This window comes from Tachypleus tridentatus, chromosome 2, assembly GCF_004210375.1.
Source record: "Tachypleus tridentatus isolate NWPU-2018 chromosome 2, ASM421037v1, whole genome shotgun sequence".
Taxonomy (NCBI): domain Eukaryota; kingdom Metazoa; phylum Arthropoda; class Merostomata; order Xiphosura; family Limulidae; genus Tachypleus; species Tachypleus tridentatus.
The window spans coordinates 126,700,187-126,726,303 of NC_134826.1; the positions used below are offsets into that span (position 1 = coordinate 126,700,187).

A 26,117-nucleotide genomic window follows, 5' to 3' on the forward strand; every position below is an offset into this window, starting at 1 on the left:
CCAAAAAAAGAATGTAACTAAGAATATAGGGATGATATAGCTATACATAAATTCTCCCTCCTTGACTTTCAATATGAAAGTTTAACGTCACACACTGTAAAATGCACGAGTAATAAATGGTTACGAGGTCGGTCAATTCGAATGCACTAGTAGCGAGATTCTGTAATAGACTGTAATAACCATGACATGTTTACTTCAATTTTATTTTCCTTGTACGTGAAACCTAGGCTATTAGTTACATCATATTGATGCCTACCATTATATTATAAAAAAACAAACTGCCTAAAAATAGTCTGGAATATATAACTTGCAACTGTAGTGATATTAAAATCAAGTATGAATTTTGTAAAGTATCATTACATTTTAATATTAAGATTTGGGTAGGGATGATTTACGTGTAACTGTATGATCCGGATATTTTTGTTGCCATTGTTTTTGGTTCTGCAATCACTACATTATTTTGGAGTTACAAAGTGGTTTTATTACTTGCTGGATTTTAATAAGAGTGCAATCGCAAACTAGCACTATTCAACTATATGCTTGAAATGTACACAGAACTGTCATAAAAATGTATCAAAATTAGTATTCACGTGGATTTTCAAGTGGAAATTTAGGTAAAGGTAAGACTCATCTCAGATTTTGTCCCAAGTAGTTGCCATCTTGGATTCCATCACGGCCATCTTTGTAAACCAGCATAATTAAATACTTTTAATCTTTGTAAAAATGTCATATAAATGTTTAAATACACAATGTCTTTGTCAGTGAGTTTGGTTTGAATATTAAATACCCATATAAGCCATTATAACTATAAACACGTTTCTTTGTTAATTCGCTTATGTATCCAAAAATCAGCTGGAAAACAGTAAAATCATAAGCGAAAATGAAATGCAAATTGATATTTATTTGAGTTTTAAGCTTCACTTTTGTGACTATTTCTACACTTAAAATAACAAAATTACTTTTACTGAATATATATGAAAGGCACAGGTAATACCAATACACCAGTTAATGACTCTAGGAAAAATATGAATATATTTTTATTCTTATGTATCACTTACAAGAACACTGATGTTATAGTTTTGGAAATTACTCATGATCATAATTTACACATTTAGGAGTTATGGCTTGCCTTTGGAGTTGCCAGAAATGCCTCATATATCCTTTCAAACAGAACGATATTGTTCTAAGCACACGCAAAGCTCTTTGCTTTTTTTCGAACACTCATAGCCTGTGTCAGCATTCTCTGCATTTGAAACATGAAAAGCTTATGTGGTCACGGTATTTGCAAACCTTATAGAAACACCATATTGAATGATGGAGAAGACATTTGCATTTAAAATTGTTTACTGTGTTAACGTACATCTGCACCTGCCTTATTTAGTGACGAGAACCAGGCTCACCAAGAACTCTTTGCCCAAGGAATAGCAACAAGGATAAACATCCTTCCACTGCATACTGCTCTTGAGAAGCATGTAAAAAGAACTGATTGCCAGGCTGGTCATATATGAGAAGTAATAATTAATGTCTTAAAAGGATGTATCGACTCCAAGTGAATGGAGCAGAAAACACCTAGACTAAAGCTGGACGTCTTTGTAGCCAACTTTTCCAGAGGCTGCAGTAAGCTCTTCCATGCTCGTGCAAGATAGTATACGAGGGTCTCGACAACTGTTGTATGGCTAGCTTGCCTGCACTGCTCTGCATTTCTGTGCCAGGTGTTGCCACCAAGATTAATGTGTCTAAAGTATGTGATGATTGTGAAGGAGTTGATATTGTTTTTGTCTGTAATGGTGTAAACCATATATATGTATTCGAAGGAACCATGCTTTTCTTAGTGTTTGGATATTTATTAGTTTGTCATTTTTGTCTCTTTATGTTCGAGTGAAGTGTACATTAATTTTGTATGATGTTTCACACTGTAGTACGCATTTAACGAATGTACGCTTAGTGCATATGTTTTATAATTGTGTTTCAAGACTTCTCTATGTAGTTAATTAAATATGCTTCAGTAAAGTTTTTAACGTAAGAAAGATGCCTTCTACGAATTTACTATCATGTCATATAACACTGCACAACAAAGTTTTTGCTTCTTGAACACTGTTGGGCGTTGCTAATAGATTTTTCGCTGCTGATCACGAAAATCACATCCAAATTTGCTCGTAAGGTTCCATTTCATCGAAATCTTTAGTTTCACAAGGACATTGTTAGAATGGAAAAATGATATCAGGGCAACTGGAATCCGTCAATGCTTGCTGACTACTGTTGGACAGTGCAACGTGATGCACCGGATATTGAATACAAACGAAAATCAGGAACAAAACACTTTTAATTATGTTGAACTTAATAGCGTATTAGAAACATAAACGCAATTAAATACGTTATTGCCGGTAAACAGTTAACTGTCTATTTCTCATAGTTCCTACGTGATGAAGCAAAACCAAAACTATATTTGTACACACCCACCAAGTACCTGTCACAATCAGCAAAAACTTTTCAGGAAGCAAAACCAAAACTATATTTGTGCACACCCACCAGGTACCTGTCACAATCAGCAAAAACTTTTCAGGAAGCAAAACGTTTCAAAAAATTGTTGTGCAGTGTAATCTGTCAGCTAGACTCATAATGTTAGCTGTACTATAAAGTATTATGTATTATAATAGTACTCAGTTTTTATATGTCACGAAAATACAAGTGCGCAAGTCATTTCAACTGATGTAAACAAAAGACGGATGTAAATGTATTTTAATCGACATTTTGTTCACCAAAATACCAGAAGCTTAAAGTTTTAAAACGGTCTATTCTTAGGTTGTAGAAAAACATTATTAATCCATTTATTGGTAGTATGAAATAGAGTAAACCTTAACTAAACTGAACCAAAAAAACGTAAACAAGTTAGTGTTATCTCTTTATCGAATATAGGCCATACATAATAAAGACTTAACTAATGTCAGGCCTAAGAGAACTGGATTTATAGATTTCGGTATATGCGATTAGAGTTATTTTGCACCATTCTAGAAATTCTGTAGTTAAAGAAGTACTGTTGCAATAAAGATATTAATTTGTCTACTTATGTTTAGGGTTTTTGCCAGTATACGTTATCCAGTAGCCATATTGAAACTAGAAATCGTCAAATATTGAATCAAATAATGTAATCAAACTCTTTCATCAGAAAGATGTGATTTTGGCTAATAAGATGACATTCCTATTCTGCTTAAAATAGTAGATTTACACAACAATGATTTTCGACGGTAGTCTTGGTAGAATTGAACATGACGGCTGCTTGGAAAAACATTGCCATAAGTCTTACTTCTGTATAAATCTATATATAAGAATGCATATTTTTTGGTAAATTTTAGATTTTAGATGGTATTTCTACGCGCATGTCAAGCATATAGTTGAGTAATACTGGTTTTTGGTGGTGGCTGTACTGAAATAAGAGACAGCTGTTGATTAGACCAAGATCTATGAAGTTTTACTTTCATATGAAGCTTAATGAAAAAAATGTATATGTTTACCGATTTTCATGCTTTATTCACAATTGGGCAATTTTGTGGTCATCTCTGGATTATTCTGAATAACTTAAAACTACTGTGATGAAAATATGGCGTAATTAGAATTATTTACTTTCTAGATTCGTATTGCTTTACATCTAAAGGCATAGAAATATTTCCATACTGAATTTTAAATTTGATGTAAATCAACAAATAAATGGACAGAATTTAAATTATATCTTTGAGAAATTTGTCCGAAACGCGTGTATTTATAGACGCACTTAATTTATTTTTAGTTAAGTGTACAGGAAAGAGTGCTAGCAATCATGACAACGAACTAAATGATAAATTAACTTACTTTATATTTGAAACATACAACCACGCATTCGTTTGTCTATTCACTCCAACATTTTGTTTATACAAGCAGCAAGCAAGAACGTCGTTTTCAAAACCTTAAGCCATACAGAACATAATCACGCGGCGACTTTGAGACTAGTCTAAATGTATGCTAGTCTGTTTATTAAAACATTAAACTCAAAATATGCTGACAAGAGTTATGGAATCTCACCTTATGTCGCTCTTGATTAATCGACGTGTGTATGTACAACGTTATCACTTATTCCTCTTTTTCTCTTTTATAAGAACGAAATCTACTGACATCTTGACAGACCTAAAGTTCGCTTTTAAATTCCACATAGCAATGAGGATGAATTTGGAAATTCTTTGATCCTTTCATTTTTGGGTTAAGTATTCTTCATTTCGTTTTTCTGGGAAGAATAGAGATGCATCCAGTTATAATCTTGTCTCCATTAACGTTCGCATCAAGCGCGGCTCACTGCTTCGCGTTTGGACAATGCATTTTTAATTCCAATATGTTAAAGTTCGTTCTTCCCAAATCGTGCTCCACATTTGGAGCTATATATGTTTAGAGAGAGTGAAAGTAAACTCCTACTACTTAGTCTTACAAGAGTTGGCAACGGATGATGTTGACTAGTTTCCTTCCTTTTAGACTATTACTTCAAATTTAATGACAGCTGACGCAGATAGTTCTTAGGTAGCTTTTTGCGAAATTCAACAAACAAATATTAATGATCAATATACTTGGCGAAATATTTAATGACGCCTTCCAAAACAGAATTGATAGAAAATGAAATCTTAATTGTTCACGGTCATGATGAGTTTTATTATTATTATTATCATAAGCCAAGCTGTTATTAATGTGAACAAGAAAAGTAATTTGTTTGTTCGTTTTGAATTTCGCGCAAAGCTACACGAGAGCTATCTGCGCTAGCAGCCTAATTTAGCAGTGTAAGACTAGAGGGGAGGCAACTAGTCATTACCACCCAACGCCAACTCTTGGGCTACATTTTTACCAATGAATAGTGGGATTGACCGTAACATTATAAGCCCCCACGGCTGAAAGGGCGAGCATGTTTGGTGCGACGGGGATTGAAACCCGCGACCCTCAGATTACGAGTCAAGTACCTTAACAACTTGGGTTTTTTGGTGAGAATTAACTTCTCAAATACAACTAGTTTGTGTAACTTCATTATATCGTCGCGCGATTAAAGCACTAACAGTTTCGTAAAGAATTATACTGACTCGATTAACAACTTTATTAATTACTCAAATTGAAATATCGTTTTATGCTTTGATAATTTTTATTGGCTAATTAATTCTCCTTTATAGTGAAGAAACGTGCCGTCAAACTGTGTATTTTCTCCAATACATTGCGTGGGTGTATTCTTATAGCAAAGCCACATCAGGCTATACACTGACGGGAATCTAACCAATGATTTTAGGGTCGTAAATATGTAGATTTACCGCTGTACAAGCGGGGGACCAATACAATGCGCCCCTAATTCTGAAAGATTATATTGAAGGATTTGTTTTTCACATATCAGTTGTACAAATTATGTGGAATAACTTCTAAATACAGTAGGCAACTGTTATTGGTGTATTAAACATTTTAGAAATCTTTCATTGAATTTTTTTATGTGTTAGTTTTACGAAAGTTATTGAAATGTTTATACGTAGTAATGCATTAAGCTAATCATTGACATCTAATTAAATTTCATTACTAGAATTTGCTTCCTTGAACCTTTACTTCACCTTTTTCCCGATTCCCACATCATGCCATCATCTGTCCCACCCAGTTCATTAGATATGTAACATATTTTAAACCTTTAATGACGCTTTAAGGATTTTCTGTGGCAACTTCGAGTAAAATACCTAATAAAATCGAACGTGCGAGAATCAGGGCGCATTCAGTTTTTCGGTAGGTATTTAGAGAAAAAAAACGTGCGCATTAGACTAGGGCACGTACAGTACAAATAATTGTGGATGTGTATTCAACGTACACAATCCCGACAACTAAATTATTAAATTTAGATTTATCATTAAGAATGGCACAAAAAGTGAGAAACCTAATAGTTTAGATTAGGTTCAGGTAGTGGAGTCAGTACGTTTTAAGGCAAACCGGGTAACTCTATATCCCTCAGTTACAGTTTACATTTTTTTTTACTTTTTATTACACCACTATTTTCGAATGCCTGAGAAGGAACGCTATAATTTCAGCTGACAGTTAACTTGTAAAAATTTTAGAAATACCTTATACCAGTGATAAATTTTTGAATGTTACGTTCTGTAAGTCTGTAAGCATACAAAATATTCCCTAAAGCTGTTGTTTCAAAATGTGAAAAAAAAGATAGCCAACAATATTTTACTATTACTACTAAGTTTCTAAACATTAAAACATCAATTACGACATTGGCTACTCTTCATAATGGTTAATTAGTTAACATAAGTGTGTTACCTCTGGCTAGGTTGAGAAATTGTTCGTCAGCTGAGATATTTGGAATGACCTGTAGAAAAAATATCTAAACATGTAATTACAGAAGTCTCAAGATATGCAATCATAGTGGTGGTACTAGTGGTCTCAATAATATGGTGTTGAGCCTTCTTTGGTTGAATAATTTTTGATGCTATGTGATACTTGTTTTCATCTAGGTTCTTAAAGTATCTGGTAAAACATGTCCCCGTTATTCTCTCAAAAGCTTAACCAGTTGATACTGAGCAGAAAGCTGTGGTTAGACTTTGCAAAATAACTCCTCTATATATTTAAGAAATATTATATAAGCTCAGTCTCTAGACTTTGGATGAGTCGTTCAAGATGTTAGTATTTTCACTTGAGGCGAAGAATGGGTCGTAGGTTATTTTTTTCAAGAACGATTTTTTTAATTGAAACAACACATTGGAAAATGTTTCACTTAAGAACCTTTAATACTTATGTGAAGACAGTTTACTGACCTGCCTCATTACCAAAACGCAGCTTACACCATAATAACCCTTGATAGTTAATTTTTTGAAAGTGGATTAAATAGCTCTCATCATTTCAAAGTGCATCCACTTGCCAAAGTGTTTCTGATGATGGGCTTTGCGATGGTTACAATTATCACTTCGATCTGTACATCTTCTAAAATATTCATGTCACAATACGCTGCAGAGATCTCGTAGATGATGCCCATTCACACGCGAATTACTTGAATCAAGTAAATTCACCGTGAATATATATGAAGCATCACCGATGAACAAAGCAGGTAATTACACGAGCTCGGATAGTAGTAAACCAAAAAGAACTCATTTACGTGTAACTCAACAATTGGAGAATAGACGAAGTACCGGGAAAGAATAGGACAATAATAAGGCATCACAGAAAACAAAAGAATGATAAACCATAGAATAGACACAGATCTTTAAAGGATTGCGAGTTATCTCAGAAAATTGAAAAAAGGTAGACAATAAAAAGTAAACATGAGAACACATTATTATATGAAATACAAAACAATGACAAATCAGATAAAAATGACAAAAAGATAGAACAATCATATAGAGCAGAAAATATAATCACTAATGATCGAATAATGATATATTAACTAAACTCAAGAAACCAAAAATGTGTAAGCTACTGTAACAGTAAAAATTTTATTGTAAAGGAAAATGTTTTTGAGTTAGAGTGAAACGAACACAAATTAAGTAGCAAGTGAAAGCTTATAATTTAGATGGTTTAAGTGTATTGCAAATGTTAAATTTAGTTATTATCACAAGCAATCATTTATCACAAGTTTGTTTACGTTACCTTGTGAATTACGTCATACAGTTCAGTTGTGAATTGGCGTTTGTTGTATTATTGTGTCATACTGCAAGTACTTTTTAAGTATTTCTAATTCTTTTAATTAAGTTTTATTGCATCATAATATCATATAGTGTGTGGTGAAAGTTCTAGGCCTCATTTGGCTTTATATAATGCGTACAAAATGTAGTTTGAGTTGGAACGATCTAGACTGAATGATTGCGTGATATAGTGGTGATTTTAAAAATAAATTTATCGTAGTTTGTATTGTAATAACAGAGTAGAGAAGAATAATTTGTCTTCTCAAGTGGATTAATAAGTAACTGAACTAGATTGTGTGGACTTTGATTAAAAAAGAAACAATTATTTAAAGCTTGGATATAACTGTTGTAACCAACAGAGTAACGAACATTTTTATATATGCTTAACTTCTAAAATATTAACATAATGGTATTCATGTTTTTCTCTACAATGGAAAAGTTTTCATAGAAAAAGATGCAAAAACAAACAAACATTTATTTTAATCATGCTCATCTTTAAAGAAAATGGTAAGAATCGTGTGTGTTTATCAATTGGTTTAATGAAATTGTGTATATCTGGTCACATAATAGAAAAACAAACGATATCACAAATTATTATAGACTAGTATAAAAGCTTGTAAAAATGACGGGAAACAATTGCTAAATGATTAACGAAAATTAATTAAATTAACTGAAACATATATTCTGTAATTTCAAAATGCAACCATTTCTTCACTTATTTCACCAGTCTCGAAATACGGTATTTACGGCACACAATTTAAAAAAAAAACCTTCGAGATAATAATAAGAAAATAAAAATAAGATCTTAAAACTTAAGCAAATTATGCTTTCTATATGTGAAAACATATTTTTATCGTGAATTTTTCAAAATAGATCTCAGTAAGTTGGTTACTGTTAAGAAGAAAAATCTGTAATTTTTTACATCTATAACATTATTTTATTTCATTTTAAACTTTAATTATGACCTCATTGTCAGTAATGTGATACTAGTAAGCAAAGCTATTTGAAATTTAATAAGAACGTTCAATCAGAAAGTTTTGTTTTTTTCATATCGAAAAGTAAAAGTAGCTTTTCGATGTTAATGTGCACAAGTATAACTTGTTTCACGCGTCATCAAGTAATCATCATATCAGGTTTAAGTCAAACCTATCAATTACTTTTCCTGGTCAAATATTGTCATTACTAGTGTAGTCCTATAGACTTATATTTTTATAACATTTATCTAAGCTTCCTTTCCCTGCATGTAGTCGGTTGCTGTCGTAGTAACAATGTTAACTCGGATGTATTGTTTTGTAATCAGTTAAGCAATCTCGTTTACTGTATTATATCGAGTATTATTTTTTTCTAACATACATGAGCCAGAGATCTTGAGTGACCATTTTTCAACTGAAAACTATTGAAAAGAGATATCGTATAAGTATGATTTATATAGTTCTTGAACATATAACTATTGGAAAATATTGTCCAGACATCTGGCATTCTGTCTACATTCTGTTATATCTTAACATCTTAATAAAGATGACAACTTTTTATTGCATCTGTTCTCCTTTACCGAATTATGTTTTACCTAGAATTAAACCTCAAAAAGCAAACAAATTGTGCAAAGGCTTTCTTTCTTTTTCTCTATGATAATATTTCAATGACGTTTTGCAGGAAAATGAGTTAATTTGTGACAAATGAAGTTCAAACCAACCCTAGCCTAATCATCTGCACATAATGGAAATTCAATATGGCGGGAAAAACATGATCCACTCCATATGCATTTTAAAGCAAAACTGAAGTAAAGGAGAGCACGTGAAGGAGTTCATCAAGTTCATGTTTAGTAAATTTTACTGAAAAATGTAATTTACTTCTACTCTTCCAGTTATTCATAACAACATATGCTCTAGCTGTTGTACGTAACAATATAACAAAGTGACATAATTTGAGTATTTACGCTAGATATATGTAAGGCGTGCGACTCGTAATCCGAGGATCGCGGGTTCGCGCCCGCGTCGCGCGAAACATGCTCGCCCTCCCAGCCGTGGGGGCGTTATAAGTGACGGTTAATCCCACTATTCGTTGGTAAAAGAGTAGCCCAAGAGTTGGCGGTGAGTGGTGATGACTAGCTGCCTTCCCTCTAGTCTTACACTGCTAAATTAAGGACGACTCGGTGCAGTGGGCTAACAACCTACTCACTTAAATACTTGTTGAAGTATTTAATATGTTCCTAGATGGAATCTAATGGTGATAACTAGCTAAACTAACGCTAGATATATACGTAAACGAAATCACATGTTTAAAAAACTAATTCTATTACAAGCTACAAATGGGCATATCCTCAACATCTCTTGATACCCTGTGTTTAGGGACTGATTTTAGACTAATCTTTTTAGTTACTCAATTTCCAATTATTGTCTTGAAAATAAACAGCCGTAAAGGCAAACACATAATTACGCTGGCATGTTATTTTTGATATCGTTATACGGGAAAAAGTAACGAGATAATCAGCTAATAACAAAATTTCAAAACATAAATATTTACTAATTAATCACATAAAAGGCTTGAGTCATACTTACAATTTTTGTATTTGTGTTATTGCTTTGAAATTATTTTTTCTGGTGGTGACATGCTACTTTTAACACTTCACTATTGTCTATTTCTTTGGTTTGTTGGAAAAAACCTTAACAGAAACTCGACGTATTATATATGACTGGAAGGCTCTGCCCATCGTCCATCTTTTATAAATTATTATGTTTGTTTAACGTACGTACTCAGAGAAGTTTTCCCCAGACCATTGGCGACATCAAAGTGGACATTTAAGAAGAAAGCCTCACCCATATATATATATATATAAGACTTCAGAGTAAATATTCAGGCCCTTATAATTGTGTAACTACAGTAGTAAGATTTACTGAAATTGATGTCTCTGAGCAGTCTCTTCCCATTAAAGCATACAATGACTTATGACCTTTGACATTTTAATCATACCTACATTGCTATCTATATTGCAAGATGAAGTCCAATTGATCTCCAACAATTTTTTATTGTATTAGTTACTCTTTTTAACAGTGAATATTGGCTCTATGGCTACCCAGACTCACGATATTGTGAAATTACTGTATTAGGTTTCAGTAACCCATTTGTATTTTGTATGGCTTTAATTATTATTGCTAACAGTATACAATCACCATAACTTTACTGAAATTCACATCATTGGGTAATTACTCTAAAACATTCCATAAAAACCTATCTGTACCTTCTTTTTTGTGGTTTTAATTGCTCTTATTAACAATGTGCAATAAACAATGACCTTAATTTTACTCATAGATACATTGTTGTGTAATTACTTTATTGTAATTAAAGCTATAATTGCCTTCTCTCTTGGCTTTCTCAGTTACTTTAGTTGACATTGTGCAGCGAATTGTGTTCCTCGCACGTTTTTTTTTTCTCCGCAATTGTGTTCTATACTATCAGGTCATCCCATACGTAATGTCCGAAAATGTAATACAGAAAGTGCATCATCATTTCCGTCTTTTTAAAAGGCTTTAATAACTAAAATATACAGTAGGACTTGTACAAAAATGTTCAGACAAATGAAAGAAACTAACCCAACTCCATTTTTCAGATCATTAATCAAATAAACCCTTATGAAGATGGAAGTATCAGAGGAGTACATTAGGCAAATAATGCTTTATGAGTTTAAGAAAGGCAATAATGCAGCAGAAACTACACGAAACATTCAAGGTGTTTATGGTGCAGAGTCTCTCAATGAAAAAAAAATATCGAAGGTGGTTTCAGAAGTTCATATCAGGTGACTACACCTTAAGTGATGCGTCACGTGTTCAGGTTGTCCTGTTGAGTTTAATGATGACTTGCTGCTGGCTGCACTTGATGAAGATTGTACTCTAACAGTTGAAGAACTAGCACAGAAGCTTAATTCAACCCATTCAACAGTTCATCATAATCTGAAACAGCTTGGAAAGGTGTCAAAACTTGGAAAATGAGTTTCCAATGATTAGACACAAGCCAACCTTAGAGCAAGAGTGGACATTTGCACTTCTCTGCACTCTCGTGAACGTAACTCGCATTTTTTGGACAGATTAGTGACCGAAGATAAAAATTGGACATTTTATAAAAATGTTAATTGCCGCAGATAATGGCCCAGTGCAGGTACTCTGGCTAAAGCAAAGCACAAAATGGACCTTCACCCTAGGAAAATCTTGTTAAGTGTTTGGTGGGATATTGTTGATGTGATCCACTTTGAGATGCTGCCACTCAATGTAACGATTACATCAGACTTCTATTGTCATCAGTTAGAGCACTTGAATGTTGCACTGAAAGAAAAGAGGACTGCTTTGATCAATCATAAAGGTGTGATACACCAGGATAATGCAAGATCCCATACAGCAAAGATCACATCTGCAAAAATTGATGAGCTAGACTGGGAAAAACTTCCACATCCTCCTTATTCTCCAGACCTTGCCATCTTTTCCGAAGTTTGCAAAACTATCTTAATGGAAAAGAGCTTGGAGCATATGAAGATGTCAAAACTACCCTCTCCACATTATTTTCCTCCAAACTTCAAGAATTTTATAGAAGTGGCATTCAGAAGCTTATGAATAGTTGGTAGGAAGTAATTAATAATAATGAAACATTCATTATTGATTAAATAACATTAAAAGTGTTTGAAATCCTTTCTCTTTTTCTGAACCTAAAATCAGACATTACTTAAGGGATGACTTGATAGTTTAATGAATATATTTAAGTACAATTGTTTTATTGACTGATATGGTTGAAGAAAGATTTATGCGAACTTTTTTAAATTTCAAGATATTCTAAAGTGGTGTGGTACAATATCCTTCTACTTATTTGTTGCGAGTAAAACGAAACAAAGTTTTTTACTTATTCTTATGATTAAAGAAATTTCAGTGTTCTAAAAACAGTATGAAGGCTGAATGTTTTCTTGTTTTTTTGCAGCCGTTTCAGTATCCGTTAGCGTGTGGACCCTGGTTTCCATTTCTTTGGAAAGGTATTTTGCCATCTGTCGGCCATTAAAGTCAAGACAATGGCAGACAACATCTCACGCTTGCAAAATAATCATGTTAGTTTGGACGGGGTCATTTCTAGCGATGCTTCCAATTGCCGTTCTGAGTAAACTCTTAGAGGTCAAGTCCAGTGGTAAGGTTCCAGGTGATTATGTTTGACGAACACCTCACTAAAAACACTTTTAGTGCTTACTACTAACATCGTATCTAGCGAAAGGTGAAACGTAATTGTGCAATCTTAATTCTTCTTTACACTTGACGACTACATTTGTTTTCTGTTTCTATTAGTTTAGTTGTTTTTTTTCAATTTCGTATAAAGCTCCACTAGGCCTATATACGCTAGCCGTTTTTAATTTAGGAGTGCAAAACTAGACGGAAGGGAGTTATTCATCACCACCAACTATTGGACTATTCTTTTACCAACGAATAGTAGAATTGACCGTCACATTATAACGCCGTCACGGCTGAGGGGAAGAGCATGTTTGGTGTGACGGGGATTCGAACTCGCAACCCTCAGATGACGTGCCGAGCACCAAACCACCTGCTCATGTTGGGCCTCCGTTTCTATTACAAACATTTGAAAATTACTGTACTAAAATCATTAAGAGCTTTGAAACAACTTTAACTGCATAAATGAAAGTAATGTTGTTGTTTTTGAATTTCGCGCAAAACTTCTCGAGGGCTATCTGCGCTAGCCGTCCCTAATTTACCAGTGTAAGACCAGAGGGAAGGCAGCTAGTAATTACTACCCCCCGCCAATCTTGGGCTACTCATTTACCAACGAACAGTGGGACTGACCATCACATTATAACTCCCCCACGACTGGGAGGGCTAGCATGTTTGGTGCGACCGGGATTCGAACCCGCGAATTACGAGTCGAACTACTTAACACGCTTGGCCAGAAAATAATGTGAGCCAAGTAAAGACTCAACCAAATATATTATTGTTTTTAAATATTTCGTGTAACATCTAACGAAACTGAATAACCGATTGTTAGCTTGAACTTCTTATCCCACATAAATAATCTCGGAGAGAAATGTCAATGAATTACTAATCAGTTCCATGTTGAGGCTCTTGGACTTTTATTTTTTATTAAATATGCGAGGCACTGGAAAATTTAAAATAATTAAAATATGTTATGAAACAACTCTGTTAATATAATTAGGTTATTTTCACGGATCTCAAGTTGATAACTTATACAATTAACTCTTTCAGCCTTGTAGAAACGTATCTTTCCGACCCTTGCATGATTGTCTATTATGCCATAGCCCCGCAGTGGCACAACGGCATGGCTTCGAACTTACACCGCTAAAAATTGACCGGGTTTCGATACCTGTAGTGGACAGAGCACAAGTAGCCTATTGTGTAGCTTTGTATTTAATTACAAACAAGCTCCTAAAATCATTATGCCATCACGCTCTTACTGGTTTTTATGAAGAACAAGAGCAAAGTTCCAACGAATTAAGACTGCAACAAAAAAACTTTTGGATCATATCATGTTTTGCAGACACACTGTAACTAATTTAACTTCTGTGGTTTACATTTGAAGCTTATCCTCAGCGTAGACATCACTGAGTACAGCGTTAAGCAACTTCATAGAAATGTCCGCTTGTTGCTTCAGCCACTTTTACTTACAATTAGGTTTCCCAGTAGGACAGCGGTGAGATTAGGGAATTACAATACTGAAATCGGCGGTTCGATTCCCGACAGTGGCCACAACAGCTAACCCAATGTGGCTCCTCTCTAAAATAAACAAACAAAGGTAGAAGTATGTCACATTGTTACCTGGAGCTAGATTAACACGAGTTATTGTTTTAAGTTAGACTGTTGCTTCTTATGAAACGGCATGACCAGGTGGTTAAGGCACTCGACTCGTAATCTGAGGGTCGCGGATTCGAATCTCCGTCACACCAAACATGCTCGTCTTTTAACCGTGAGAGCGTTATAATGTGACGGCCAATCCCACTATTCGTTGGTAAAAGAGTAGCCCAAGAGTTGGCGGTGGGCGGTGATGACTAGCTGCCTTCCCTCTAGTTTTACATTGCAAAATTAGGGACGGCTAGCGCAGACAGCCCTCGTGTAGTTTTGCGCGAAATTCAAAAAACAAACCAAATCTTGTGAAGCAAGGTTGTTACTGATTACGAATCATACTTTTCTGCAGAAAAAGATGTCTCAACGTGAACAATAATGTAAGATCATGACGTTTGTTCCTTCCATATTTCGCTAAATGATGAGACAGAGTCATCATGAAAGTTTAGCATATTGCATTAAACTCACTGTCAACATAGGTTACAGAGTGACGAAAATTTTTACTTTTCAGCTTTCGTTATAAAACGAAACTTTTAAGATTAACAGGAGTAGGAGTTAAACTTTTTCCTTAGTTCTAACAAAAAATAAAAGTATTGTGTAAGAAGCCACGAAACTGCTTCCTTTGTACTCCCCCCCCTTCAAATAGAACCACATAAATGTGACTTGGTGAAGGCTAATAATTTCTTTCTGTTAAAAAAATTACCAAAATTGTGATAATATGGAAAGAGGTTCGTTTATTACCAAAGTTGTTATAGAATACGAGATGATTTATGTATATATATTTATTTTGCTAGACAAATATTGTGAGAGTTGGTTTCTTCTTTTTATTTCAAAAATATAAATATATAAAGTACGAAATTATGAAAACGATCCTTTATAATAATGGTCAAGACTCGAAATATTACGAGTTATTTTTTGTTACTTTTACAATTTGATTTTAAAATAGGGCTATTAATCTACATAATCATCAAAGCAGTTATTTCGTATTATTTAAGGCAAATATAAAAACGCCCATTTATGATAGACTGTTATTTTCCGATATTTGAGAAGGAAATTACCAATAAAAAATGTATGAAAACAATAACAGTGCGTTGTTATGGAAATAGTTAATTATAAAACATTTTCAAACTTAATATTTAGTTTGTACTATTTTGTGTTATGCGATTTGTAGATGGCAGCAAAAGCTCATTAAAGTGTTTATAGAGTTCTTGAAATCCACCTGTTCGTGCACGCGGTAAGTGGGCGGTATTCTTTTCTTGGCTTTTTTTGTTTATATGGTTATACTCAATGTCATTATTTTCAAGCATTGTTAGAACTGCCTTTCTTCTACGGCCTTATATTACAGCAACAACGAAAAGAAAAAATACAGTTTTCGATTTTCAGCTGAATAACAAATTAATTTGCTAATATCTTCATGTTTGACTTTCGCAACGTCCACTGTTCACTAGTGCTTTTCATTGAAGATATGAGCATAGTTATTTACTCAAAAAATATGTCACTATATTCATAGCTGTGGGAAAGCTATTAATATTATACGCCGCCTCCCTAATTTTGAGCTCCTACCCCCCATACAGACTAAGGGATTGATTGTTACTCTTATAACACATGGTAAACACATTCATAGTTTAAAGTGTGATGAATATTTTCTGGTATCGCGTGGATACGGATTCGGTTCGCCAATTCGGAAATCTAGAACTCTACTAGAGGGCTCACTTACGACCCGGATGCCATTGAAATCTATTTCATGTAACAAAGTACGATTATGCATGTCTTTTCAGTTTCCTTTTCACTTTAAACTAAGAAAATAGTTAGGTTTGTACTTACTTCTAGAGCATTATAAATATAAAGCATGTTCAGAAAATGATATACGTCCTATTATATTTCTACCACATGAGGTCGCTACAAGTGTCGGGAGCTGTGGCCACAGAAAGTGCCGGAACAACTCTTTAACCTCTACTTAGTTGTCATACTGTTGATCATTCCACTGGTCGTCATGTCTGTAGCGTATATAATCATTGTTCGGAGACTCTTTCTCGGACTACAAACATGTGATGAAGGTACGTAGGTGTATTACCGTGAAGGTGAGACACAAACAAAAGTTATAAACAGTTCACAAAGTCTAATATTTGCCTTCATATGTAATGTTAATCAAAGGTACATGATATTAAGTACACAATTTTGGTAAAATTGACAATGTTTTGAAATATCCAAAAAATTGTGATCTTGATAACTTAACCTGAAGATAAAAACCATGGAAAGTGAACCTTCTGTTTTATTAACTTTCAATAAAGTATTTTGTATTTTAAAAGAAGTCACATTCTAATAGCACAATAAGGGTTTTAGATCTATACACAAATTGTCTTATGCTTTTAATTTTGATATACTACATTATAAAGATACGTCTACAGACATCACAACTCGAAATTTCGTTTGTAATTACAGTAATTTACTCTATGTGTATGTAAGACACTGAGTAAACTGTCTACAGTGAAAGATTTGTTGCTTACGTAGTGTATGTGAAGTGTGAACAATGATATTATTAAGTTGTATCTTGAATATTTCTTACTTTTATTAATGAATATGGAGGTAGTATTATGTGAAAATGAACTACTAGAGAGAATTTTATCTTAATGAGTAAAAAAGCTCTTTAATTAAAAGCCAGTTTGGATGTTCGTTTGTTGTTGTTGTTGTTCTTTTTGAAAGACATGTGTGAATGAACAAGTTTAACTACTGATTAATTAGTTAATTGGTTAAATCAATTGGATCTACAGAATTCGATCTGAATCCACTTGGAAATGGAAGACAAGTAAACTTGGCAACTGATGAGCAGAATGAGAGAACTTACAACTCATTTATCGTTCACACAAGGACTAACATTCAGAGACATCTTGTTGTAAAGGGAACCTTAAAGAAAAGCTACGCAGCTAAGAAACGAGTCATCAGAATGTTGTTTGTTGTTATGTTGGAGTTTTTTATTTGCTGGACACCTCTTTATGTTATTAATACATGGTCAGTATTTGACCCGATCACAGTTTATGGAAAACTTGGTGGCACAGGATTTTCAGCTATTCAACTTTTGGCTTATATTTCGTGTTGTTGTAATCCTATGACGTACTGTTTCATGCACAAAAAATACCGCAAAGCTTTTCTCACTGCTGTGGGATGCAAGAAGCGAAGATCAAGGAGATCTTACCGGTGGAGCGATAGATCAGCGACGGCCAACAGTTTATACAGCTGCCGGAACACTCATTCGGCAACTGCAGGAGTGGCTGCAGACGGATCTAGCAACCAGATTTAAATACACCTCAGGAGAACATCAACAAATCAGACAGTTTTAAATATTTTACGTCATAATCAGTCACTTTAGGAAAGACTTATCAAGTATATTATGAAACATTATTTATGTCTTATAATATAGCTTCCCAGCCACTGAATTTGCCACTATATTAAAGAATCCGTTTCCAATGTACCGCAAGTTGGTTTAGTCGCCAAACAGGATAATAGATGGCAGTTAGTTTTTCTTTAAATGTTTACATAATTGAATCTAGCTTTTAGGTGCATTATTTCAATGTTAACAAGGAGTGGCCTGTTTAAACGCAAGCCTTTCGCGCCTGTGGGAAAAAGAAGGGACATTTAAACTAGAATAATCATTTTGGAAATATTTAAATATTCATTATAATCGCTTTACAAAAAGCAGACGAAAATCACCGTAAACAACTGAAAACTACTAAGATAGGGAAAACTGTTTCTTTAAACTATCTCGCCCAGTGGCTAGCTTGCCAGACTGAGGATTCATGGGTCACGTCCTGTCAGAGAAAAAACGTACTCCGCACTTTGAGGTCGCGGGTGCGTTAAAAGAGTAATAGTCAAATGTCATCATTCAATTAATCTCAAAGTTGCCTTTGCCTCGTGTTTATTACCTGCTTTCCATCTAGTCTATCATTTTATAATTAGGGAAAACTAGCGTAGATACCCTTCGTGTCGCTGAGTACGATGCTCAACAAACATGATCAACATATCCTATTTCACTAAATAAAATGTTAAAGTTGAAAGAAATTCCTTTGCTTCGTTTCTTTAGCTTGTCTCCCGTAGTGACTCGGTAGTAAGTATATGAACTTATAATAACATAGGTTTCATATACCTGTGGTAGGCAAAACACGGGCGTCTCATTATGTAGCTTTGCCCTAAAAAATAAATAAAAACACATTAGGTTAAATGTTATACCAAGGTTTCTGGTTTTGCTTGTCTACCCTTCCTCGCTACGTTAAATGTAAAATCAAGTTTCCTTGTTTTTGTTTCTTTATCCTGTCTCACTAAGTTAAATGCTGAAGCAAGTTTCCTGGTTTTGTTTATTTATCGTGTTTGGCCAAGATACATGCTAAAGCTGGCTTTCTAGTTTAGTTTCTTTATCGTATTTTATCGAGCTGAATGCTAAAGCAAGTTTCCTTAAATAGATTTTCCTTCTTGGTTTTTACGAAACGTTGTACGCAATAATAATAATAATAAATAGAAAAACATTAACAAGCGAGATTTTTAAAACATTCCACTTATATTAGTTTACAACTTGAAGTTTGTGGAGTTTTGAACTAGTTTGATTTTATTTTGTTGTTGGTTTTAATTATTTACTTCAAATAAAATATTATAAAACACGAGAAGTGTTAATAATTAGATATAATTGGTATAATTGGAAAACAAACACAAGATGTGTTCAGATGTCAGAAAAGTATTTTACCACGAAAAAGAGCAAGAAACAAAATCGATTTTCGTGACGTGAAAATCAAGTGTTGCTTTTTGTTACTTACATACTGTAAAGTCAAACCTTTACTATAGTATCCGATAATTATTTAGATTAGCGGTTCATATGAGCTCTAACAAAGTTAATGACAGACTCCTATTTGACGATAGCCCTGTTTTGCATAACTTCAGAATTGACCAGCGCCCTTCAATTATCCATTTACATCAACACGTCCTCCCTCAATATTCGAACACCACGAAAATTATAGAATTAGTATTTTAAACAGTAGAGACCATAAATATGTGGTTTTTTTGGTGTTATAATAAATAATAATTTTTATAAAAAGAATCCCATGAGAAACTATCTTACTGAATGAAATTCTTTACATTTTTTAGTAAATAACGAATAAAATCAACCTTAGACACTGAATTAGGTCCATCGCATTTGAGAGCTGTGGGTCAGTATCGAAACATCCGGTGCTGTTAATTTTTTTATTCTGTGGCTTTCTGTTGTTTAGCGTTTGCTTTGTAAAATAAAAATAAACACGTCTGGTTTAATTGATTGTTTTGGTTTGTTTTGGAATTTCGCACAAAGCTACTCGAGGGCTATCTGTGGTAGCCGTCCCTAATTTAGCAGTGTAAGACTAGAGGGAAGGCAGCTAGTCATCACCACCCACCGCCAACTCTTGGGCTACTCTTTTACCAACGAATAGTGGGATTGACCGTCACATTATACACCCTCACGGCTGGGAGGGCGAGCATGTTTAGCGCGACGCGGGCGCGAATCCGCGACTCTCGGATTACGAGTCGCACGCCTTACGCGCTTGGCCATGCCAGGCCCTCAGGTTTAATTGAATTGCGTCACGTAACATTAATGCTTTAAAGATACTCTTGGACTAAGATTTATTTTAGGAACACGTCAAAGACTATTTCGTCACCTCCAAAATGATGCATTCTAAATCCAAAGATCCTGTCGTTGGATTTAATCGCGTGGCACTAGATATCTCGATAGAATGATACCTAAATAAACATTTATTTATAGAGAGAGCTAAATCTTATCTTCGTACGTCATACAAATTGTCAAACATTCACTTAAAAGTTTGTCTTTCATGGTTATTATTCAAATTCACAGCATTGGAAATAAAGAGAAAGATAAATAGCGTTATTGTGTTTCATCACAATAGTGATAATTAATTAAGATATTCATGACAAAATAATTGACTCTCGAATAGAACTAGGAATTTACAAATTTGGTTTCAGTTTCTTTTATTCTTATGCGTTGTTCCTTGTTAGAACTACAAATTACTTCAATGTTCTTTTCATCTCGAGTATCATCCCATTTCGCGTCCAGACATCTGTAGAAGTTTGAAGAATTTCCAGTTCTTTTGTTTGATCGTTTACATTTTAATGCGTAGCAGATGTTTAGGTTCTATGAACAAGGAACATTCAGAAATAGACAATTTCTCTCCACCACGCTCGTGGCTAATGAGGTATAATCAGAATACTTCGTGAACAAAATCCCAGTTAGGTTTCAGTAGTGTTTTATAAGCTGGTCCAAAGAACAAGTGGTTTATTCTATATATTTACGTAAAAATCTAGAACAAAAATATTCACCAACATCCCAAGATCGTTGATATTTATTAATCTTTTCAATTAACACAGAGTTTGAGGCTACGGTCATTGAGATTTTAGAATAATTTTAATTTTGTTACTAAAACTTGAATAGAAGTTGAGAGAAAAATCAAATTTATAACACTATACATCACTTTCAGAAGGCAGCAAAAAACATTTATAGACATATTGAAGCGTTGTTAAGTAATTTTTTTGGTTTTTTTTTTAAATTTCGCGCAAAGCTACTTGAGGGCTATTTGCGCTAGCCGTCCCAAATTTAGCAGTGTAAGACTAGAGGAAAGGCAGCTAGTCATCACCACCCACCGCCAACTCTTGGGCTACTCTTTTACAAACGAACGGTGGGATTGATCGTCACATTATAACGCCCCCACGGCTGAAAAGCCGAGCGTGTTTGGTATGACGGAGATTCGAAACCGCGACCCTCAGATTACGAGTCGAGCGCCCTAACCCACGTGACCATGCCGAGTCAATAAAGATAGTCGTTAGCAATATGAAAAACTCTGCACAATACTAACATGTATCAAACTGACCTCATACTCTTATACTTAACAGGCATAAAACTGTCAACATGACTACACAATCCTGTATACTTTGGTTTATAATACGTTCTTATATCCAAATGATCATAAACGTTTTTAATATGAATATTAAAAACAAAACTTCTCCTTATCAACTTTGTGCTTGACAGAATAATTTTGTTTGTTTAAATGTTCTAAGAACAAAGGTACGTGTTCTTTTTTTTTATTTAAAATATCAAATATATCATAAACCTACCTTTTGTACCCAACAGGTTTAAAAGTATTGGTAAACGATACAAGATGTCACAGTGGGAACCTATCCATATAATATCTCGGGAACCTATCCAAATAATATCTCGCTAATGATCAAATTATTATCTTTGTTATTGACATTTTATTTCTTTTAAACCTTTTTTTTATATTCTCTTTTTCCTAACGTTTTTTCAAATTTTCCAAGTTTAGTTTTATCGGATGTAAATGTAATTAATTATTTAAGTAACTTTTTCTTTCAACATAATGATTTCATTTACTTTATCTAACGAAAAACTTGAAGCGATGAATAATTTAAGTTAAAACGAAAAAAAGGTCAAAGTTATAACCAATTTTCTTTTTTTTTGGAATAAAAATAGGTTAAGCCTTTAAGGCTAAAATTAACACTTATGTAATAATACTATCAACGTTTCTCTTCCACACACACGATGCTATCCATTACTCATTATTACACTTGCAGTTCCTAAACAAAGTAAATAAAATAATAGAGTAACCTTCTGAGTAGATTTTCGTTTCTAAAATTCATGTTTCCCTCATTTTTTTTTTAGATAATGATGAGTTAACAATTTAATTAAATAACCTAGTTTAATCACATTATAGTGTTTGTATAAAAATGTTTCACTGGTATGTTTAGCAGAATTGATACACTGGAGTAAATCCATCAGAAACGACAAAGAACATTTCGGTGATATGTTCTATTAATTGGTATCTTTGCTGTGTTTATTCATAAGCCCACTTTTGATCTACACTAATAAAGTCGCCAGGGCCAAGCGTGTTAAGGCACTCGACTCATAATCGGAGGGTCGCGGGTTCAAATCCGGGTCACACTAAACATGTTTGCTCTTTCAGCCGTTTGGGAATTATAATGTGACGGTCAATCCCACTATGCGTTGGTAAGGGTTGATGACTATCTGCCTTCCCTCTAGTCTTACACTACAAAATTAGGGACGGCTGCCACAGATAGCTCTCGAGTAGCTTTGCGCGAAATTCAAACAAGTCGAAACTATTTAGGCTCAGACGAATACACATATGCTTACATTTGGTTTTGATAAATTTTTGAAATCCCTGATCTTCAGAAAGGTTATTATTTTCTCCAATCAGATGAGAATGTTTGGTTGTGTTAACAAATCACACAACCACTGCAATACAAAAGTGATAAGGCCTAGGATTTGTACACTTCCTTCTTTGTTCGTAAGGTCTCTTACTCTAACAGCAATTTATGGAAGTTACTTCTTTATAACAAAGGATGCATATTATATATTTATATATATACATATATAACTTTATTATAACAAACTAATATAATTAGTCAGAGATGTGGATTTGCTGTTTTTCACGCAGTCCTCCCTTTTGATTTTGTTTTAATTTAATTTACTTAACTCTGTCAGTATTAATTTTCTCTAAAAATATAAATATACACGTACTAGTTTGTTATAAATTAAAAACAAACCAAAACAAAAATGAATTAAACAAAAACGCCGCACTAAATGAAAATAACCTAGGGTACAAACTTTAATGTTGGATTATAAAATGTACTCCAGGTTTTGGAGGCGACTGCGAAAGTAGGACCCACATTGTGGTGGGAATACACCGTCTATCAGTCTTAACCTCCATTCACCAGTCTCACATAAAGGAATAAAATAAAGGAGTAGCAACAGATACAGAAATTAAGAGAGTGAAATCTGGGTACTCAAGCCCACACCATCTCACACCTATATCATCTTTTACTGCCTGCAGACAGTTGTGGGAAAGGTAACTGCTCTCCAAAGTAAAGAAGAGGAAAAAAATAATTGAAAAATAAGAATAAGAAAAAAGACACTACCATTTGCGGGTTAGTGAGTTAAAAACTTACCTCTTGAAGTTAGCGTTCCATTCCCCATTATGGTAGAGAGGCACTAATTGGTAGCCCAGTAAATGAATTATACTAGTATAAATAGTCCCATCCAGTTATATAAATAAACTAATATAGCTCCCAACCACTACATTTTTAAGTCTTCTGTGACTATCATGCTCTAAACAAGCCTTTATATGCAACAAGGTGTACATCCACACAAAGTAGTGCCAAGCTGTTAAATGACCTTATTCATAACTAAAAAAAATTATTAGGAACTTCAAGTAAAATTTCTCTAATTTTTAATTTTTTATAATAATTTAGTATCTTCTTATATTTCTTACATAATAGTTTAATTATTTTATTCAAAGTGTTTTTATTAAATCCACTAGCTATTAATTTTTGTATCAGTATTTCAACATTACTGATAAAATATTGTCATTTACTATAAATTTTACAATATCTGAATAAATGCGAAGTTATAATGTTTATAACAGAAGGGTGTGGTATATTACTATTAAAAGAGGGTAAAGCATAAATTGAAAAGGCAAAATATTTACATTGATATTCTTATCAATTATTTTAATTTTTAAATCTAAAAGTGTATTAATATATACACATAGACATACTTGATGACGAGAAACCTACTTGAAATAAAAATGTATCTCAAAACAGCTGGTATGGGTATTAACACTTTTATTAAAGCAATGAAGAAATACATCTACTCGACAAAGGACGCAACTTTGTAGTAACACCTAGAAACATTTCATCCATCGAAATGAAAGCCTGCCTGTAAGACCTACCTAGAAGACTGGTGGTCCACTCTATACAAACTGAAAAGACCAACAAAACAACGGAAAACAACCATCAGAAAGAAGAGAACTTCGACAACAATTCCACCGACAACCAACAACCTATCTTTCCAAGTAGAACTGAAAACATCTATTTCCCCGAAACACCTTAAAACAGTATCTTAAACAACTTTCTCAAAGAATTTTCATGCAAAACTATCAATATAATTTCACAGAAAAGAAAACATTTATTTTTACCTACGAAAGACTGAATCACGCACACGACAACTATATTGCACCCCAAACCTAACCTCACAAACCCAATTGTCCACTACGACCCATAATGGCGACCTATGAATAATTTAACTACAATCCCGGTAAATATATAGCGTGGGCATTTTCTTAATATGTAACATCAGCCGGTTCCTTTTTCAAAGACTTTTAACTTTAAATATATTCTTAATCAACTAAATCATAAAGCCTTAATGGCCAGTTTTGATGTAATCTCTCTCTACACAGAAGTCCCAACAACTAAAACCTTTATGTCCAAGACCCCAACCCATTAGCAGACATCCACAGAAACCAGTTGGAAACCCTTATAGAAGTCACTACCATCAAAACTAACTTTATGTTCAATAACCAAGACTACCTACTTATAAATGGCCTAAGTATGGGGAATCCCGTGTCACCAGTGCTAGCCAACATTTTTATGACACAGATTGAATCTCAAGCGATCAATTCAGCCTTACACCCACCACTATACTAGTACAGGTATGTGGTTATATTATTACTGGATTCACTTCTACAGAACACACATTTAGGTTTTTCAATCACGTCAACTCGATACACCCCAACATTAAGTTAACCTGTAAACAAGAAAAACTAACCAAATAGCATTTCTTATCCTCAAGATTACTAGAACCGATACACAATTCAAAACAGAAATCCACAGAAAAATCACCCACACTGGATTATACATTCCCTGGGACTCAACATATGAAACAACAAAAACTCAACATATTAAGAAACCAAATAAACACAGCCACAAAACAATGCTCACCTGATAAAATTAACGATGAAATCAACAAAATAAAACAACACTTCATGAACATCAACAAATTTCCTCAAAAAATAGTGGAAAAAATTATACACACACACCTAGATCAACAATAAACAACAACAATAAATCCCAAGATACAACAAACTACAAAACCTTATACTGCTGCATACCATATGTTCCTGACATCGGCGAAAAAATAACCAACATTTGGAAAACAAAACTTATAACAAAGCACAACATTCCAGTAAACACCAAATTTATTCAAAAACCAGGTTGAAAATTAAAGTCTATACTATGTAAAAACTACACTGAAAAATACAACACTAACATAATCTATAAAATACAATGCAACAACTGCCACGACTTCTCTATTAGAGAAACAAACAGAAAAATGGAAACTAGATTCAAAGAACAACGACAACAAAAAAGAAACTTCACACGTTTTTGAACACTGCAAATCAAATGAACACAACATGAACATAGAAAACACACAGATATTAAGTAGGGAAGCAAATATAAACAAACGCAAAATCAAAGAAGCCCTACTTATACAGCAACTAAACCAAAATTAAACCAATATAAAGAAATACTTTTATATCTGGTGTAATTAATAACCTAACATCCAACTGCAACGCACCCTAAAATCCCGTATCCATACTCTCGTCCTGAGACTTGCGTCCGGCAACGGTCACTTTCTTAACCTGAAGATGACCTAGGAAGGTCGAAACGTTGTTCTCTGCTTATCAATATAAGTGTTAATACCCCTACCAGCCGTTCTGAGATA

The 26,117-nt window shown here is 33.8% G+C and overlaps 1 protein-coding gene across 1 annotated transcript in view; it reads left to right on the forward strand.

The window, feature by feature from the left end:
- Positions 1-19,961, forward strand: part of LOC143245051 (cholecystokinin receptor-like) — a 43,125-nt gene extending 23,164 nt beyond the window's left edge. The window contains exons 2-4 of the mRNA XM_076490843.1: positions 12,621-12,821; positions 16,393-16,554; positions 17,269-19,961. Of these exons, the coding sequence (XP_076346958.1) occupies positions 12,621-12,821; positions 16,393-16,554; positions 17,269-17,795 (890 nt within the window). The 3' untranslated portion in view covers positions 17,796-19,961. The remainder of the gene's footprint in view (positions 1-12,620; positions 12,822-16,392; positions 16,555-17,268) is intronic.
- Positions 19,962-26,117: the final 6,156 nt, after the last annotated feature.